The sequence below is a fragment of the Zootoca vivipara genome, chromosome 6 (genome assembly GCF_965207765.1).
Source record: "Zootoca vivipara chromosome 6, rZooViv2.hap1.1, whole genome shotgun sequence".
Classification (NCBI taxonomy): domain Eukaryota; kingdom Metazoa; phylum Chordata; class Lepidosauria; order Squamata; family Lacertidae; genus Zootoca; species Zootoca vivipara.
In genome coordinates, this window is record NC_142589.1 from 28,640,475 (window position 1) to 28,656,002 (window position 15,528).

The 15,528-nt window shown below is 41.3% G+C and overlaps 1 protein-coding gene across 1 annotated transcript in view; it reads right to left on the reverse strand.

Moving 5' to 3' along the window:
- Window positions 1–15,528, reverse strand: part of ITFG1 (integrin alpha FG-GAP repeat containing 1) — a 110,478-nt gene that overhangs the window by 37,026 nt on the left and 57,924 nt on the right. The window contains exons 11-12 of the mRNA XM_035117352.3: window positions 6,572–6,722; window positions 3,245–3,353 (exon numbers count right to left, since the gene is read on the reverse strand). Of these exons, the coding sequence (XP_034973243.2) occupies window positions 3,245–3,353; window positions 6,572–6,722 (260 nt within the window). The remainder of the gene's footprint in view (window positions 1–3,244; window positions 3,354–6,571; window positions 6,723–15,528) is intronic.

Here is a 15,528-nt window from a genome sequence, read left to right on the forward strand (position 1 = left end):
TTGCATACAATGTGAATTCTTTCGCTTTCCCTGTTAAGTGACGTAAGCTAAAGTGATGGCAAAATGGGCTCTTGTGAATGAGGCCAGGAGCTCTCACCACTGTGTGCACTGATAAAGTTGAGCAGGTGCTTAGCATGGATGGGAGACTTCTGAGGGCTCCATGTGTAAGTCATGCCGCAGAGTATAAATGAAGATCCCAGGACTGATTTAGCTATTTATCTCTTTGATCCATTTGTGCATCACTTGTCACACAATTTGATTACAAAAAACAAAACAAAACGCAGTACACAAAACAATGCAATAAAAATAAGCTAGCAAATAAAAGCAGAAAGTGAAATGCTAAGAAATTCAAATGCCTAGGTGAATAAGGTAGTATTTACCTAGCACCTAAAAAAGCAATGTTGGTGCCAGGCAAGTCTAATGGCATTCTATAAGTGGGGTGCTGCTGCTGAAAAATCCCTCAGCCCTCAGATTGCACTCGCCTCACTTCTGATAGTGAAAGTACACAGAGACAGGAATCAACACAGTAGTCGACATAGTGCCTTGCAGACCTTGTTGGACTCCAACTTCCATCAGTCCCAGCCAGGGGTCAGGAATGATGGCAGCTGAAGTCCAACAACATTTGGAGGAGGACACCACATTGGCTACCCTGACCAGAGAGCATGGCTAGGTGGATAACATGCACTCCTGTAGGTACCCTGGTTCCAATCTGTTTAAGACTTAAAAACATTAGAACATTTGTTGGGTTTGGAAGTAGAGAGGAAACCACTAAAACTCTTAAAGGCCACCAAGATATCATCGGAATGAGCCGTTCCCATTCAAATTTCAGCAGTTGTATTCTAAACTAGTGTGCAATTTCAGAACAGTGAAGACTGTTCAGCTCCATGTAAAACAGACTGCAGTCATCTAATTGGGAGGTTACCAACGCCTACGTAACTGTGCCCTGGGTCCCTTGGTCCAGAAGGGGTTGAGGCTGGCAATCCAGCTGTACTTGGCAAATGGCACCCTGGGCAACTGAAGCTACTTGACAAGCTGGATCTAAGAGAAATGTGTGTGAGTAATAAATAGGGAACACCTTCCCCCATATGAACCGGCTCATCTATTTTGCTTCAAGTGGTGGTATACACTCAAAATGCATCCCTGATTTCATCTGCGAAAAACTGATGGGTAAACTTCTGAAACGTCCCAATGTTTTTTGGTTAAATACAATGTTCCTAATGCTTTGGGCTTATCGTTTGCTTTAAAATGTTAACTTTATTTCAGTTTAACCTTTAAGTAGCCTAAACGCACCATGAATTATGTTCTCCAGAGGCTGAGGATCAATAGTCCTCATCAGAGTGCCTGGTGATCCAGAGTGTGCCTCTTATTTTATTGAACCAGCTGTGTACTGGAATCACTGCTGCCTACGTACTCTGAAGCAGCAAGCGGTAGATTGTATTGAAATTAATTCTCCGTAGCCCAGATTAAAAGCAACCCAACTCCTGGGCTTTGGACAAAAAGCTGCTGAAAGCAGTATTTCACTTTCGTTTACCTTGCATATTTTCTCTTTCTGATTAAAAAGTTTCTGGTGCTCATTAAAAAAAAAAAGACCCTCTAAACTTTTGGCATAGCTCAATACCTTTTAAAATGCAGAATGAAATGAAATGAGAGTACACACCCACCCACACACATACAAATGTAATGAAGGCTAAATGGCCTCATTTTTACATACAGCCTGGCCACTTGCAAGAGAGCTGGTTTATGCTGCTGTGAACACTTCTGGTCCCATATTTTGAAAACAGAGTGGTCCTCATTAATATAGACATTTTGTTTCCTCTCCTTCCCTCTTGTGCAAGGCTGACTGTGAACCAGTAGCTTCAGGGTTTAAAACCAAATCCTCGAGTCACTTAAGAATTATTACTCAGAAGTATAGGTTACAGAGATCTCAAATAAGCCGTGAAGACTGATAAAAAGAAACAAGAGACAGGTTCACAGCACAATGCAAAGCCACAGCCAGTTTTTAAACAAGCCAATGTCAAACTGTGGATTACAAAGCTTGGTCATTTAACTGGTTTATTTGAAACCACCATCTTTGGTTTATATGTGGCAAGAAGCCCGATGTTGTGGAAAGTGAAACTAAAGTTTGTTGAAGTCCTCCTCCAAGAGGGTGGTCCATGTGGGCAAGTGGGGCACTGCCCCACCAAGCACACTCTGTGCTCAGCTAGTCCTCTTCTGCCTGCCTCCCTTCTTAAAAGTCTGGCAGAGGGAGTTGGCTTCCAGTTTCCTCCTCCTCTTCCTTAGGCTAAGTGTTGTCTTTTATAGAACTCAACAGGGAGAAGGATGAAGGTAGAATAAGAATTTGTTAGCTCCGCCTAATATGGACTCTGCCTGTCCTGGGCTCTGGCTCCACCCACTATCAGCCTCCTTGCCTTCCACCTTAATAGTTCCAATGAACATCAGCCTTCACTGTCCTCCTCCCAGAAGGGCAGGAGGAGGCAAGGGGAGACCAAAAATCCAAGGCTTGTGGAGGTTCCTTCCAGCTCAAGTACAAATCAAGTCCAATAACAGTTAAGGGGCAAGAGCAAGCATAATGAAGGAGCCTTCTTAACCATGCTTAGGAAATTGGGAGGGTGTAGCAGGCTTCCCCGACCTGGTGTCTTCCAGATGCTTTGTACTACAATTCCCATCAACCCCAGGCTTTGTTGGCTGGGGATGATGGGAGCTGTAGTTAAAAAAAATCTGGACAGCTGCACATTGGGAAAGACTGGCTGATGGGATCACTAACCTCAATCCCTCCTTCCTTCCCTTAATCACAATGAATAAGCATCAACCTTTAACCAGTGCTGAAATCCAGGACGATGTGGTGTTTTATTGCATACAAAGTATATCACTTTGATACTTTACATTAGTTGGTGGCATACAAACTTTCAAAAAGAATTAAAACAAATAAATTTTAAATATTGTATAAAAGGAAACACATAACAGCACAAGCATGAGCAAGTTCTGTACTGGAGGAATACACTACAGTGATCTAAATATATAAAACTGGCTAACATATGAGTGGGGGCAGTAAAATAATCAAATAACTTGGATCATATGTAATCAATTAGGTTTTCTTTAACCCAGTTCTCCCACACATAGCATTTCCCTTCCTACACTATTACTATAATACAATCATTTTTCTATTCTTCTTCGTGGGCAACGAGAAACAGAATCAAATTTCCCCTCTAACAGCATTTTGATGTTTTTATAGCAATCCACTTACCAATGACTTTAACAAAATAGGCATCAGCTTCAAAGTTATTTTTTAATGTGTGGATGTCAAGCTCTGTCTTTTTGCTATCCTTGCTGAGGACAATAATATCCAAGATTCCCTAAAGAAACAACAAAATATCAGTATTCTTAAAAGAGAGAGAGAGAGAGAGAGAGAGAGAGAGAGAGAGAGAGAGAGAGAGAGAGAGAGAGCAGAAACCTGAACATCACAAAAATGCAGGCAATACAATGAAGCAAAATAAAAATAAAAATACAATAACTGCTCGCAAAAACCATGAGATCACAAAATTAGTTTTAGCTTGAAACAGAGCTTCCAGAACCAGAGCTGTGGGTCAGATCACAGTTGTGAAGAGTTTAATCTAGCTATCAAAACACCCACTGAAAATGGTAAATCAGGCTTCAATAAAAGCTTAGCAACAATTTCACTTGTAAAGAAAATAGAATTGTTTTCAGACGTTGGGGGAAAGAGATATTTTTAATTTTAACATTGAATTTCACTTTTGGTTTTGAGTACATTGCCCTGGCCGCAGTCACACACGTTTTCTCCATACCTGTGCCCACTTTAAGACAGAGCCTCACAACCTGCAAGGAAGTTGGTTTATGCAGCTGTGCAACTTTCTGGCTCCTGGGCTGTACTTTGGAAATGAGTGGCCATTGAGCCACATCAGTTTTGAATTATGAGCATTGCATGTAATAAAGGAAACTTATTTTAAAAACTCTGAATATTTTCATTTAGTGAAATGGAAAGGAAAACAATTCTTTTATAGTTTTACAGATACAAAATGTTGATCTCTTTAAATTCACCAAAATGTTGGGCTTAGGCCAGGGAAGGCAGGCAGGGAAAAGGGTCCACATACTCTTGCTTTTGGTTAGGAGAAAAATGAAATAAAAACTGGGTCCCTTTCACCTCTGTCAATGGCATACTATCCAAAAGACACAGGATAGCACACTCTTGAGTGAAAAACAATGGAGCATTTAAGTTCTATGGGATTCATGTCTTCCAAGTCCAAGGACCTGGCTAAAGCTATAAACATATGCCAATTTCAGGCCAGGTTAAAGGAGATGTTGGAACTTCCATTAAACAACTCAAGTCTCAGGTAATACACAATGAGCAAGTCACATTGGAGTTACAGGCACCATAGGGTTGATATGTCCACCCTCATTCTACAAGCTAAAGGGAAATATAGGAGACACATGGCCAAATGATAAGTTTCCTCTGCGTGTGTTCCTTTTCTTCTCAGTTTTGCACAGATCTAGGCTGCAAGCATCTGCTTTAAGCACAACTTGATGCATTCCAGGCAATGGCATTCCATCCTTCATTATGTTTAACGGGAAACATGTCAGTTTTATGACTTCTCCACAACAGGAAACACTGCTGTGCTAAGCAGGTATCAGGCCTGCATTTAACAATGTTTCAAAAGTGTCAAACCTCACCTCCCGATATTATGGAACATGAAAACGTTTTGAATGACTTATTTGGCAGAAATATGCAGGAAAAATGTGGAGATGTACTTTTCACCCTTGGAATTTTCAAAGAAACATGTGGCCTGGGAGGGGGGGAATAAGAAATTATATCTAAAAGAAGGGACTCAGAGGTACCATTGCGATTTTGAGTGAATGAATGGACAGAGGTGGACAAAAGTTTAAAAGTGAGAAATAAAGCTGAGGCCAGGAGAAATTTGGCACTGAATGCAGGGAGCCAGATGCAGTGTCTGTTCATGTACTGTGCAGAAATAAATTATTGTGAATATTTGGCAGTCAGTAGGGGAGAAACTAAGCTGGAACCTTATGATTTATGTTAGCTTAGCTTAGTATACAAATGTCCCCAAATTGCACGGGAGGGTCAAGTGACAGTCACTAGGGTTTCAGCAGATCAGCTGTGGTGTATCCAGCTTAACAGTGCAGTAAACACCCCTTCCTTAACAACTTGGGAATATTGGTTTGCAATATTTAAAGGCGGCATGGTTTCTGGACTGGAAAGATGGAGTTGGTCTAGGAACTAAGAATGCAAGACCAAAAGACCATCTAGTTCAGAAATGTGAAACCTCTGGACTTTCAGAAGTTGTTTGACCTCAATTCCCATCAGCCTTAACCAGCATGACCAATGGGCAGGCTTAATGTGAGTTGCATTCCAATGATGTCTGGGGGGCCATAGGTTCCCCATCCATGAAGCAGATAATTAGCTTGTTTCCAACAGTAGGCAATCATAGGCAGTTAGGAAGGTAACACACAAGGCATGAAGGAAACAATGCCTCTTCCTTTCCTGTGTATTCATTATGTGCTCTGGGCAACTTGTCTTCTTTGAGCCTGAGATTCTCACCAATAGAAGAACGGGCTACTGGCTGGGAGGAAAGACACAAGGATTGTAAAAAAGGCAAACCCCTTCTATTTGGTGCATACACACATATGCAGTTCTGGAAGTATATTTTTAATGCAACTTCGGGCCTGTAAGTAAAAACAGGACATGAAGACGCTGTTAGCGAGCAACCACCTGTTTTTATTTATATTAACTCCCTGAATCCCTGTTTTTAGGAGCACAGGAAACTGCGTTCCACTGAGTCAGACCATTCCTCTATCTAGCTCAGCTTGGGCTACACTGACTGGCAGAGGCTTTCCAGGATTTGGGCAGAGGACATTCCCAGACATTCCTGGAGAGGGAGTTGCTAGGGCAGGAACAACACTCAGTGGTAGTGGCTCTCCATAGTTTCAGGCAGGTAGCCTCGCCCTGCCTGGAGATTCTGAAGCTCAAACCTGGGACCTTCTGCATGCAAAGCAGATGCTCTTCTACTTAGCTTTGGTCCTTCTCCAATATTACTTTGCATATGCTTTCACATGCCTTCATACTACTCTTTTACTGTTTATACTCTGTATTTTTGTTTTGATGGTATTGCTTACTGGGTTTTCTTTAAAGAGAAAGTTTATAAAATGTTTTAAATAAACAAAATAAAAATTGCATTAAAATAAGCCTGAGAACTTCATCTAAACAGATTTTAACAGATACAAGTGATGGTATACACTGGTGCCTTAGGAAAGTCCCAGTCCCTTCCTTAAAAAAAAATCAAATGTAAAAAGTGAAGCCCATTACTAACAAAGATCTATTCAAAAGAGCTGAAATGAAGGGTGACTGTTCATATAATCTCAGCAGCTCTCACTTCAGCTTTAAATGACTTCCCTTCAAACAACTCGTTTGTTTTCATTATGTGCCGTGGATTTGCCCAGTCAAAATATTCCAAGATGCCAGTTTGGAATGAAAGCTCAAATAAGAACGGGCAGATGGCAATTAAGCAGGCAGGAAAACAAGGAAGAGCACTCAACTCACGTCTTCATAAATGTCAAAGAAGGTTGCCACCACAGCGTTTTTGATCTGATTCAGATCCGAGAGCTCCCAGTAGACCTTAAACATACGCCGTGCACCCGTGCAGCTTGCCTCATTGCACTCAACATTCTCCAGCAGGAAAGCTTGCTGGTTGCTGCAAAGGAAGGAGAGGAACATGGAGTGGGTGCAGTTTTGTTTTGCTGCCTTTATTCTTGTAAGGCTGACCGTGAGTTGGGCCTCTTTAGGGCTTAATAATAATAATAATAATAGTAATAGTAATATATTTTATTATTTATATCCCACCCATCTGGCTGGGTTTCTCCAGCTGCTCTCGGCAGCTTACAGCATATATAAAAACATACAAACTCCTGCAACCCTAACCCTACGTATCTGGGAGTAGGATTCACTGAATTCAATAGGGCTTAGTTGTGAATAGACATAAATAGGATTGTGCTACTAGTCAGGTAATAAAAATTCTGCCAAGTCTCTGGGAAACACATAAATCTCAAGGCTATTTTGTCAAAATTTCTTGGGTTTGTTGGTATATGTATTATCTCCCCATGTGTATGTGTTGACAAAGTTGTTTGAAAAGGGAAAACTTAACACACACATAGGATGATTTCATCAGCCAAGTCCTTTATTCTGTATTGTAAGCTTCGCTTCCTTACTGTGCAAAGTCGTCAAAATGCATGAATCAGACTTCCCCACCCCCACAACTCAATGTTCTAATGAAGCTTTTCATTACCACAGCAATTTTATTCTCAACACCTTTCATGAATATTTACATATTTACTTCCAGTATGAGTCACAACTATCATTACATTGCATCTCCATTATTTCCCTTTGTGTCTCAGCCAAATATCAAAACACACCATTATACAATTTACAAGGTTATTTCAATTTCTTCATTACATATCCTATAAATGTTCCCATTCAGGTGTGACAAAAGGGGACATGCTGTGTGTTGATTTTTTAAAAATACTTTTGATGTATTCCTGGTTGAAATTTTGCAATTAAAATGACTGAGAATGCTTTTCTTCTCCATTTGGTATGGCACTACATGTCCCCTTAACACCAGGGTATAAATGATTAACGTTTCCGGAGCTGTGTAAAATGCTCAATTGTAAATTGTAGGAAAGGCAAAGCATTTCTTCATGTTAAAGCATTTCTTCATGTACAGCATAGTTAAATTATGGAACTTGCACTCAGAGGAGCCAGTGAAGACCACCAAGCTGGGTGGCTTTAAAAGAGGATTAGACAAATTCATGGGGGAGAGGGCTATCAAAGACTACTAGCCATGGCAATAATACTTCTGAATACCAGTAGGTATAAACCACAGGAGGAAGAGAAAGTACTCTTATGCTCTAATCCTATTTGGAGGTCTCCTATAGGAATCTGGATGGCCACTGTGAGAACAGGATGCTGCCGGATGGGCCATTTTCCTGATCCAGCAATGCTCTTATGTGCTTACATTCTTAATCTGTTGCAATAACAAAATGAGTCTTATGCTAACTTAAAGAATAAACACTTTCATTGTAACAAGCTTTCATGGATGCCTTATGAAGCGCACAGTGTGTTACTTAGCAGATATGTAGATATATGAGAGTTCAGAGCAGAAGAAAACAGGCAAACGATGGTATCAGGCCACACACACACACACAAGTTCTGCAGGCCTACTGCATTTGTATTGCATTGCACTGATCATTGTACTCAGATGTAAGTGCCTGCATAACTGTATCTCTCGACCAACTGAACATTAAGATTTCATGCATCCTGAAGAAGGCCTACAAAAGCCTGGGCCACAATAAACACATTAAATTTTAGGGCACTGCAAGAATCCTTGGTTGTATTTCCTGTAAAGCAGATTGCCCAGAGAGCCTTGTGATTGGCCCAAGATCACCCAATAATCTTAACAGATGAGAAGTGATTTGAACACATGATATTCCTTTCCTTTCCCCAAGGGTCAAACACACCTTTCCCATTATTCCTCAGTGCATGCCAGTTTTGAAAAACGCAGTCAGTCAGTGGCAAAGCTAGCCTGCCCACAAGGCTGGGTCTTCTTCTTCTTTGGCGATCACTTGTAGCCAAGTAAGATTGTCTTCCATAAACATGGTTTTAACAATGAGTCCGTAAGTGAATATGGAGGCCAATTCTGGACCCAAATGTGAGGTGGCCACCTCAAGCGACACCCATTTTGCCGCCTGACTTTGCTGCTGGTCTTCCTGGCCTCTAGGGGCAGAGAGGGACTAGGCACCAACACCCAGCTTTCCCACAGCAGGGGGGAGGGATCTCCCACCCCCACCCGGTGGTGTGGTGGGGCTTTGTGGGCTTCTCTCCTTACAGAGTTTGCGCCCCCATCACGAGGTCAGCAGCTGAGTGATTCACCTCAGGTGATGAAATGCCTTGGGCCGCCCCTGGTAATGAATGGTACAGGGCAAATAACCATCCCATTGCAGAACAATGAAAACAGGTAAAATAAGATATTCCACCCACTTCAAAGGAAATAGTGCTTCAAAGGTCAGTTGCCTTGGGGCTGCCAATGTTTGTATTATTCCAATCTGTTGTAAATTGCCTTGAGGGTCACACGTTTGAATGGTGGAGGATAAAATATTCCAAAATAGATGCATATTGCAACTAATGCAATCTCCATTTGTCAGCCCGTTACCCCTATAGCTTTGCACACTATTGTCCACAATTTATGGGGACATAGGTATGAAAACCATGCATTTATTACTCTGTTAGAAAGATTGTGTGATTGTTTTATTGGTCTCGGAATTAATCTTGGGATATTTGCATTCCCCTTCCTTCCATCTCATAAACAGCCCAGTAAAACCTATACAATTATGCACCCAAGCACTTTTGTTTCTGGGGAGACCAAAATGAGACACTCAGGTTGAATTCAAATATTACAGCTCCCACAGGGAGACTGATGAAAAGTGCTTCTGGATGTGGCTGTAACATTTGAAAAGCAGCTCTCAATAGTCTGTTGGCATATTTCGGGGGGGGGGGGGTAACGTTCAATGGGACCATTAGTGGTACAAACATGGGAGTGGTATCAGTCTTTCTCATTAGGTGATGCAGATTACATTTTTTTTTCTGATGGGAGACTTGGTTCTTTGGGAAACAGGAGTTACAAAATGATGAAATGTTTTTCTCTTTTACTGTTGGCAGACCAGATCACACTTTTCAGTCTGTTCTTTATATAAATGTTTGATTAATTTTAATTACGTAATTTTAATTATTACTTAATGACACTTAATGTTAAAGTGGCGGAGACGATGATTTCTGAGAATGTTTTCTTAAAACATTCAGATGCAGATTCAAATTACCTGGATTCTGATATTAGTGATGGCATGGAAGAAGCATAAGCTACATTGCCATCTCATGTTCAACTGCAGAATTTACTGTTTATGCACTGCATTTATAGCATAAATACTATGCACTTGATAGATTTTTCACAATTATTGGCTCAAAAATAATTTCTGACACAACACTGTACTTTTTAGCAGAAGAACCCATCATTTCAGATTTTAGTAAAATAAAATATGACCCTTAGTTGTATCAGGAGCAATATGTCATTCCAGAGCACAGTGGGAGATTAAAATGGCAGCTCCTAGTAGGGGCCTGGGAATTGGTGTTTTAATTTCCCACAATGCCCCACATTGTTCTGTGGCATTGTGGGAAATGAACATGGCGGCTCCCAGACTCTTTCTGGGAGTTGTCTGTCTGCTGGGTAGGCACTGATGATGATGGGAAGAGCCAATTTGTCAGAGACCCCCCTCAAAGCTGGACCTGGACCTGAAGGTTCATAATTAATTGTAGGAACCCCCATCAGAGAGGAACTTCTGAACAGCATCCCATAATACAGACATTATTTCAAAATAGTGGGTTTCAGCCTTCCAGCGAAACATAAGAAGCCTACTGGAAAGGCCGAGTAGAGCAAGTCAATCATGAACGGGTAACTGCTGGGTGACAAACTCAGACTTGCAGATGGGTCTGGAAGACAGGCAAGTTTCGAGCTGTGGATCTCTTTAGGAAACAGTTTGGGAATTACAGTTTGAAAAGAGTAGTGCTCATCTGCCATTCCTTTAAAATATAGGATGTTGGGGAAATATAGAAAGTCTACTTCTGCAAAAAGAAAAAGTACATCCACAGAGATACTAGCAAGATGCAGGAATAAATCCAAGACCAGTGTCAAGCCTGAAAAGCACACTAACATGATAAAATGCTGAGTTATGCTAATGTTTTCAGTCAATTTCAAAACAATTAACATGAAATACTGAGATATAGTTGAGCAAGAGTGAAGGTATTTTGATTTAAGGCTGATGAGGATCCCCCTTTCCCTCCCTTTCCTTTCTCTTCTGAGCTTCTTCGAAAGAGGAGGAACAAGCAGCAACCTCACTGGCACATTTCTGCCTGTCCTTTCCAGGCAAGAAGCAACAGCAGTAAAAACAACACAACGCAGGAACAGAAGGAGCAGGCACAAGAGAGATCTTTATTTCTCTGGACCAATCCAGTGAGACACAGGAGAAATTTGCAGTGAAACTCCAAATTTCACTGCATACTACTCTAGCCTTCTCCCTGCTGTAGGAACATGGGGAGCTGCCTTACAATGAGTCAGACCACAGGCCCAGTCTGTGACGACTGGTAGGCATTCAGAAAGGAAACGTTCCCAGCCTTATCTGGAGCTGCCCAGAGACTGAATTTCTGCATGCAAAGTGGTTGCTCTGCCACTGAGCTACAGCTCCTCCCTATAAACTATGGTATACCAGCTGTAGTGCAGTAGTCAAGCAGATTCTTGGTCTACACTTGCAGAAGATGCTAGAATGGAGTGTACCATTTCATGGGGGAGACTGAACGTTTCTCAATGCTTCCCTGTGTTAAAAACTTCCTGCAAAAAGAAAACCACCACAGCAGGCTCAACTAAACCTTTCTTCCTGATGTACTAGTTTTCCATGTAGTGTGTGTGTGTGTGTGTGTGTGTGTGTGTGTGTGTGTGTGTGTGTGTTCCTACCTGCAGTCTGTGGTACAGTCCATTCTACCACTTAATCCTGTTTCATGTGTTGACCCATCCTAAGGCTCAGCAGTAGTTCCCTAGTTAACTGGACTGCATCAAAACAAGTGTGGTTAGTAAAATATATGCTTCTTTGAATTTCTCAGAGTTCCAAATAAAGGTACAATCTGCCCTCCAACACTGAATTTAAATAGATTTTTCCTTTAAGAAAAGCCTCAAAGCAAACTCATCAAAAGCCCTTCATAAAATCACTTAAGTTCTTTGTTTGGGATATTCAGAGAATAAATTCTAAAACTCAGGCCTGATGTGATCATGATTTTCCACAACTATGGCCAACATTTGGAAATATGCACTCTGCCCCCTCTCACACTTTCCCTCTATGGAGTGTCTATCCCCTTCTTTTCTCTACTTGGTGCTAACCTCAGTTTTGCAATACATAAGCACCAAATGCAAACCATCATTAAGACAAAACGGTTTCTAATATAACCTAGCCTAAAAACCTACTTAAAACTCTGACTTACCAGGAAACCATAGCCTGTGCTTAATTCTGGAAAGGGGATGAGAGAAGGGAAATTGCTCAAGAGTTGGAAGTGGGGGACACACTCTGAGATTGGCTCTCAGTCTGCAAACTATGGTTTGCAGGGAGCCAGCATTAAACCTGCATGGACCTAAGAGATGAAACTAAAAAACTTTATTCCAACCACTTACTGGATTCTCCCTGCCCCCTTATTAGCTCACCTAGGAAATATATCCAAATCACCCCAACATTCTCATACTATATTATAAGCACCCTCCCACACATTGCCAGAGCTTTCTTTTTGAGAGAGAGAAACACCACCAAACTATTTTGAATCCATTTTTGAGAATGATGGTAAGAGCATATAATTAACTCACTTCTGTGTCATGAGGCCATTATATACATCAGTGTGGCCTTGGATGAATAAAAAGAGGCATGGCCCCTTTTAATTTTACTTTGCTACAGATCCTAGCAATTAAGAACAAGGCTTCCTGGACTAGTAGCACAGCCTCAAGCCAAAGGTTTGTGCAAAAAAAGCTCTTATCACTTAATCACAGTAATCAATCATCAAAATTAGATCCGTGGTTACTAGTATTAAAAGCTGGAAGGGAAAGAATTAAAAGGTTTGCTTCAATTCATGATGTATCCTTAGCAACTAGCTTAAGATTTCTCTCTCTCTCTCCACCCCTTAACTTAATTGTTGAGATTTCTTGGTGAGTCACCTAATATGGCTCATAGAAGTGAATCTTGTGCACAATCTGAAATAAAGGGGAAATTAGTTTCAGTATACTGAACGTTCCTTGTAATGTTAAGAGAAAAGAAAATCTTTTAAAAAAGCAATGTTCCTGTATGTTCTTCTCCATCCCTTAGATCAGTAGCAGATGCACAGTTCTGCATTTTCTCCTTCATTCAAGGGAGGTTTGGCAAGGACACAGGGCAGAAGCTCTCTCAGTTACGCCACTCACTTTGTTGCATTTTAATTGGTTTTTTTGACTTCTTAGGGTTACTTGTTGACTTTAATGTTTTATTAACTGTGTAGCATTGTTTGCTATACATTTTTTAATTGTACATTAGATTGTGTGTCACCTGGAAGCCAAAGCTGGCTTATAAATGTTTGGACTAAACATTTCTTTTCTTTATTCTTTATTACCAGGACATCCATACAGTTTGAAAAGAAAAACACATCGAAAAAGGTGGTTTCTCTGGGGAAACATGATGTTTTATCAGTTATCAGTTCAATTTTTGCAGCTCTCTCTCAGACACAAAGCTGACATGTGTTACTGTCAGGGACTGGGCAGAGGCCGAATGGTGGAGACCGCCTCCCCATCCTGACCCTTCCAGGGAGGAGAAAGAGGAAGACAGTATAGATTTACAACAGTGGTTTGCGTGCGGGAGGTCACAGCTCAGAGGCAGATGAGGGGGAAAGCTGGGAAATAATGGGAGAGGAGGAGGAGGAGACAGAACCGGAGCGGCAGCTGGCTGACACAGTGTCATTAGAAAGCACCCCAGACGCTCCATCTCCCAGAACCCAGCAAGCCTTGAAAGTAGGAGAGCAAAGAGCTCAAAGACAGAAGGCATGTAGCAGTACCCGTAGAAGTGACAAATGAGGAAGTGGGAGAGACGGGGGTGGAGATTCACTCGGGACAACACCATTATCCAAGAGGCTGGATTTTATATCCCCTCTCTGTAAATATCAAAATAAAAAGGATGGTAATAAACTTTTCCTTTTCTTTGTACTTTCCTCGGCAACCAGCCGGGAGTCACTAACAGCATCCTGACAGTTACATTATTATTCCGTCTCCTCCTCCTAGTGAACTCAGTGGGTAAGCGTAAGTACCAACAAGACTGTAATCAAAACAGAGCTACTGAAAGCCAGCATGCCCAAGGTTTGCAGCAGTACGGAGAGCATATCTTCAGGAAAAGAACCACAGTAATTTGAGGAGGGCCTGGCTGGCTATGAGAAACCCTATGAGAAACTTCTGCTGCAACATTGCTGCAGATTCTACTTATGATTTATTTTAGATCGCTTGATCCTTTGAGAACCTACAAAGTGACATCTGTTTGCAGGATTTGACTTAATGGTGCGTGGTGATTGGACCTAGCCATGCTTAGCAAACAGAGCAGAGGAAATTGTGACTAAGATACTGTGCACACTCCACTAGCTCTCTGCCTTTTCTTTCATTTTCTGACCTAACCCACATTTAGCATTGCACCAGGTGTTTTTGCTAGCCATGATTAGCTTGAGCCAGTTTGCAAACCAACTCCTCAAAATCATGGTGGAAAACATTGGTTTCAACCTTGCCATGTCAGTAGACATGGCGATGTGCAATACAAACCGTAGTTCACTCCCAAAATAAAGCAACTTGAAGGGGTGGTGGTGGAATTCACACACAACAGGGAGAAGAGATGTCATCAGGATGCTCCCAGTCTTCTAACCATGGTTAGATAATTATCCAAAATTGTATCTGCACCAGTATGCCTGTGTCTGGAAGCAGGAAATGACAGGGTGGAAAAGAATCATCTGTGGGCAGAGTAGCAGGCTATTACATCGGTATTTTGCTGCCAACGTCAAAATCGCCCATTCGGGGATTATCCACTTTGAGTCAACAAATAAGCCAGCTGGCTGCTGCTGAAAATTTAAGACCAAAATACAGGTCAGGCTGCTACAAACAAGAATGAAGGGAAAGCTCGGCTGAGCAGAATAGCAATGTCTAACCTCACAGGACCATCCGTTTGATCTCAAGCTGAGTATTTGACTCGTATGATGAGACAACCTCAACTAATAGTACCATTGCAGTTCTTTTATAGTAACACTTACTGGGCAAAGGAACTTGTTTCCCAAGTCCACTAATGTATCTGATGGATGCTGCCTTGCCATCTGCCAAACCACCAAATGGTTTTCTTCTTCCCGATACATCCCTCCCTCCCTTAAAAACAAAAAACTACTACTGTGAACAAATTATGTCTTTTGTAACTATTTCAGTAACTTCATAACATTTTTAATAGCATGAGCAAGGAATTGTTTGAGTCCCTAGATAGTACTACACACATCAGAACTAAAGTGAATCCTTAGAATATATCAAAATGATGTTCCAAAAGGTTCATACATATATTTAAAGGACACTTGGCGCTGAAAACTTTAAAAATTCAGAGATAACTTGCTTTCCTTGTGCATAAGCACTTGGGTTCTGGAAGACATGAAAACGATCTAATCAATTGTTAATCCGATCTAGGCCACCTGTACGAAGACCAGTTCCACGAGAACCACAATAACCTTGGTTTTATATTGCAGCTGTTAACTACTGTCAATATATTTCCTCTCCAAAATGGCATGCTAAGCGTTTCATGTTAAGAGTCTCCCCTGCCAATTATCAGCTCAGATTTTACAAGAATTTATAAATATTTATATCCACCTTTGGCAGTTCATTT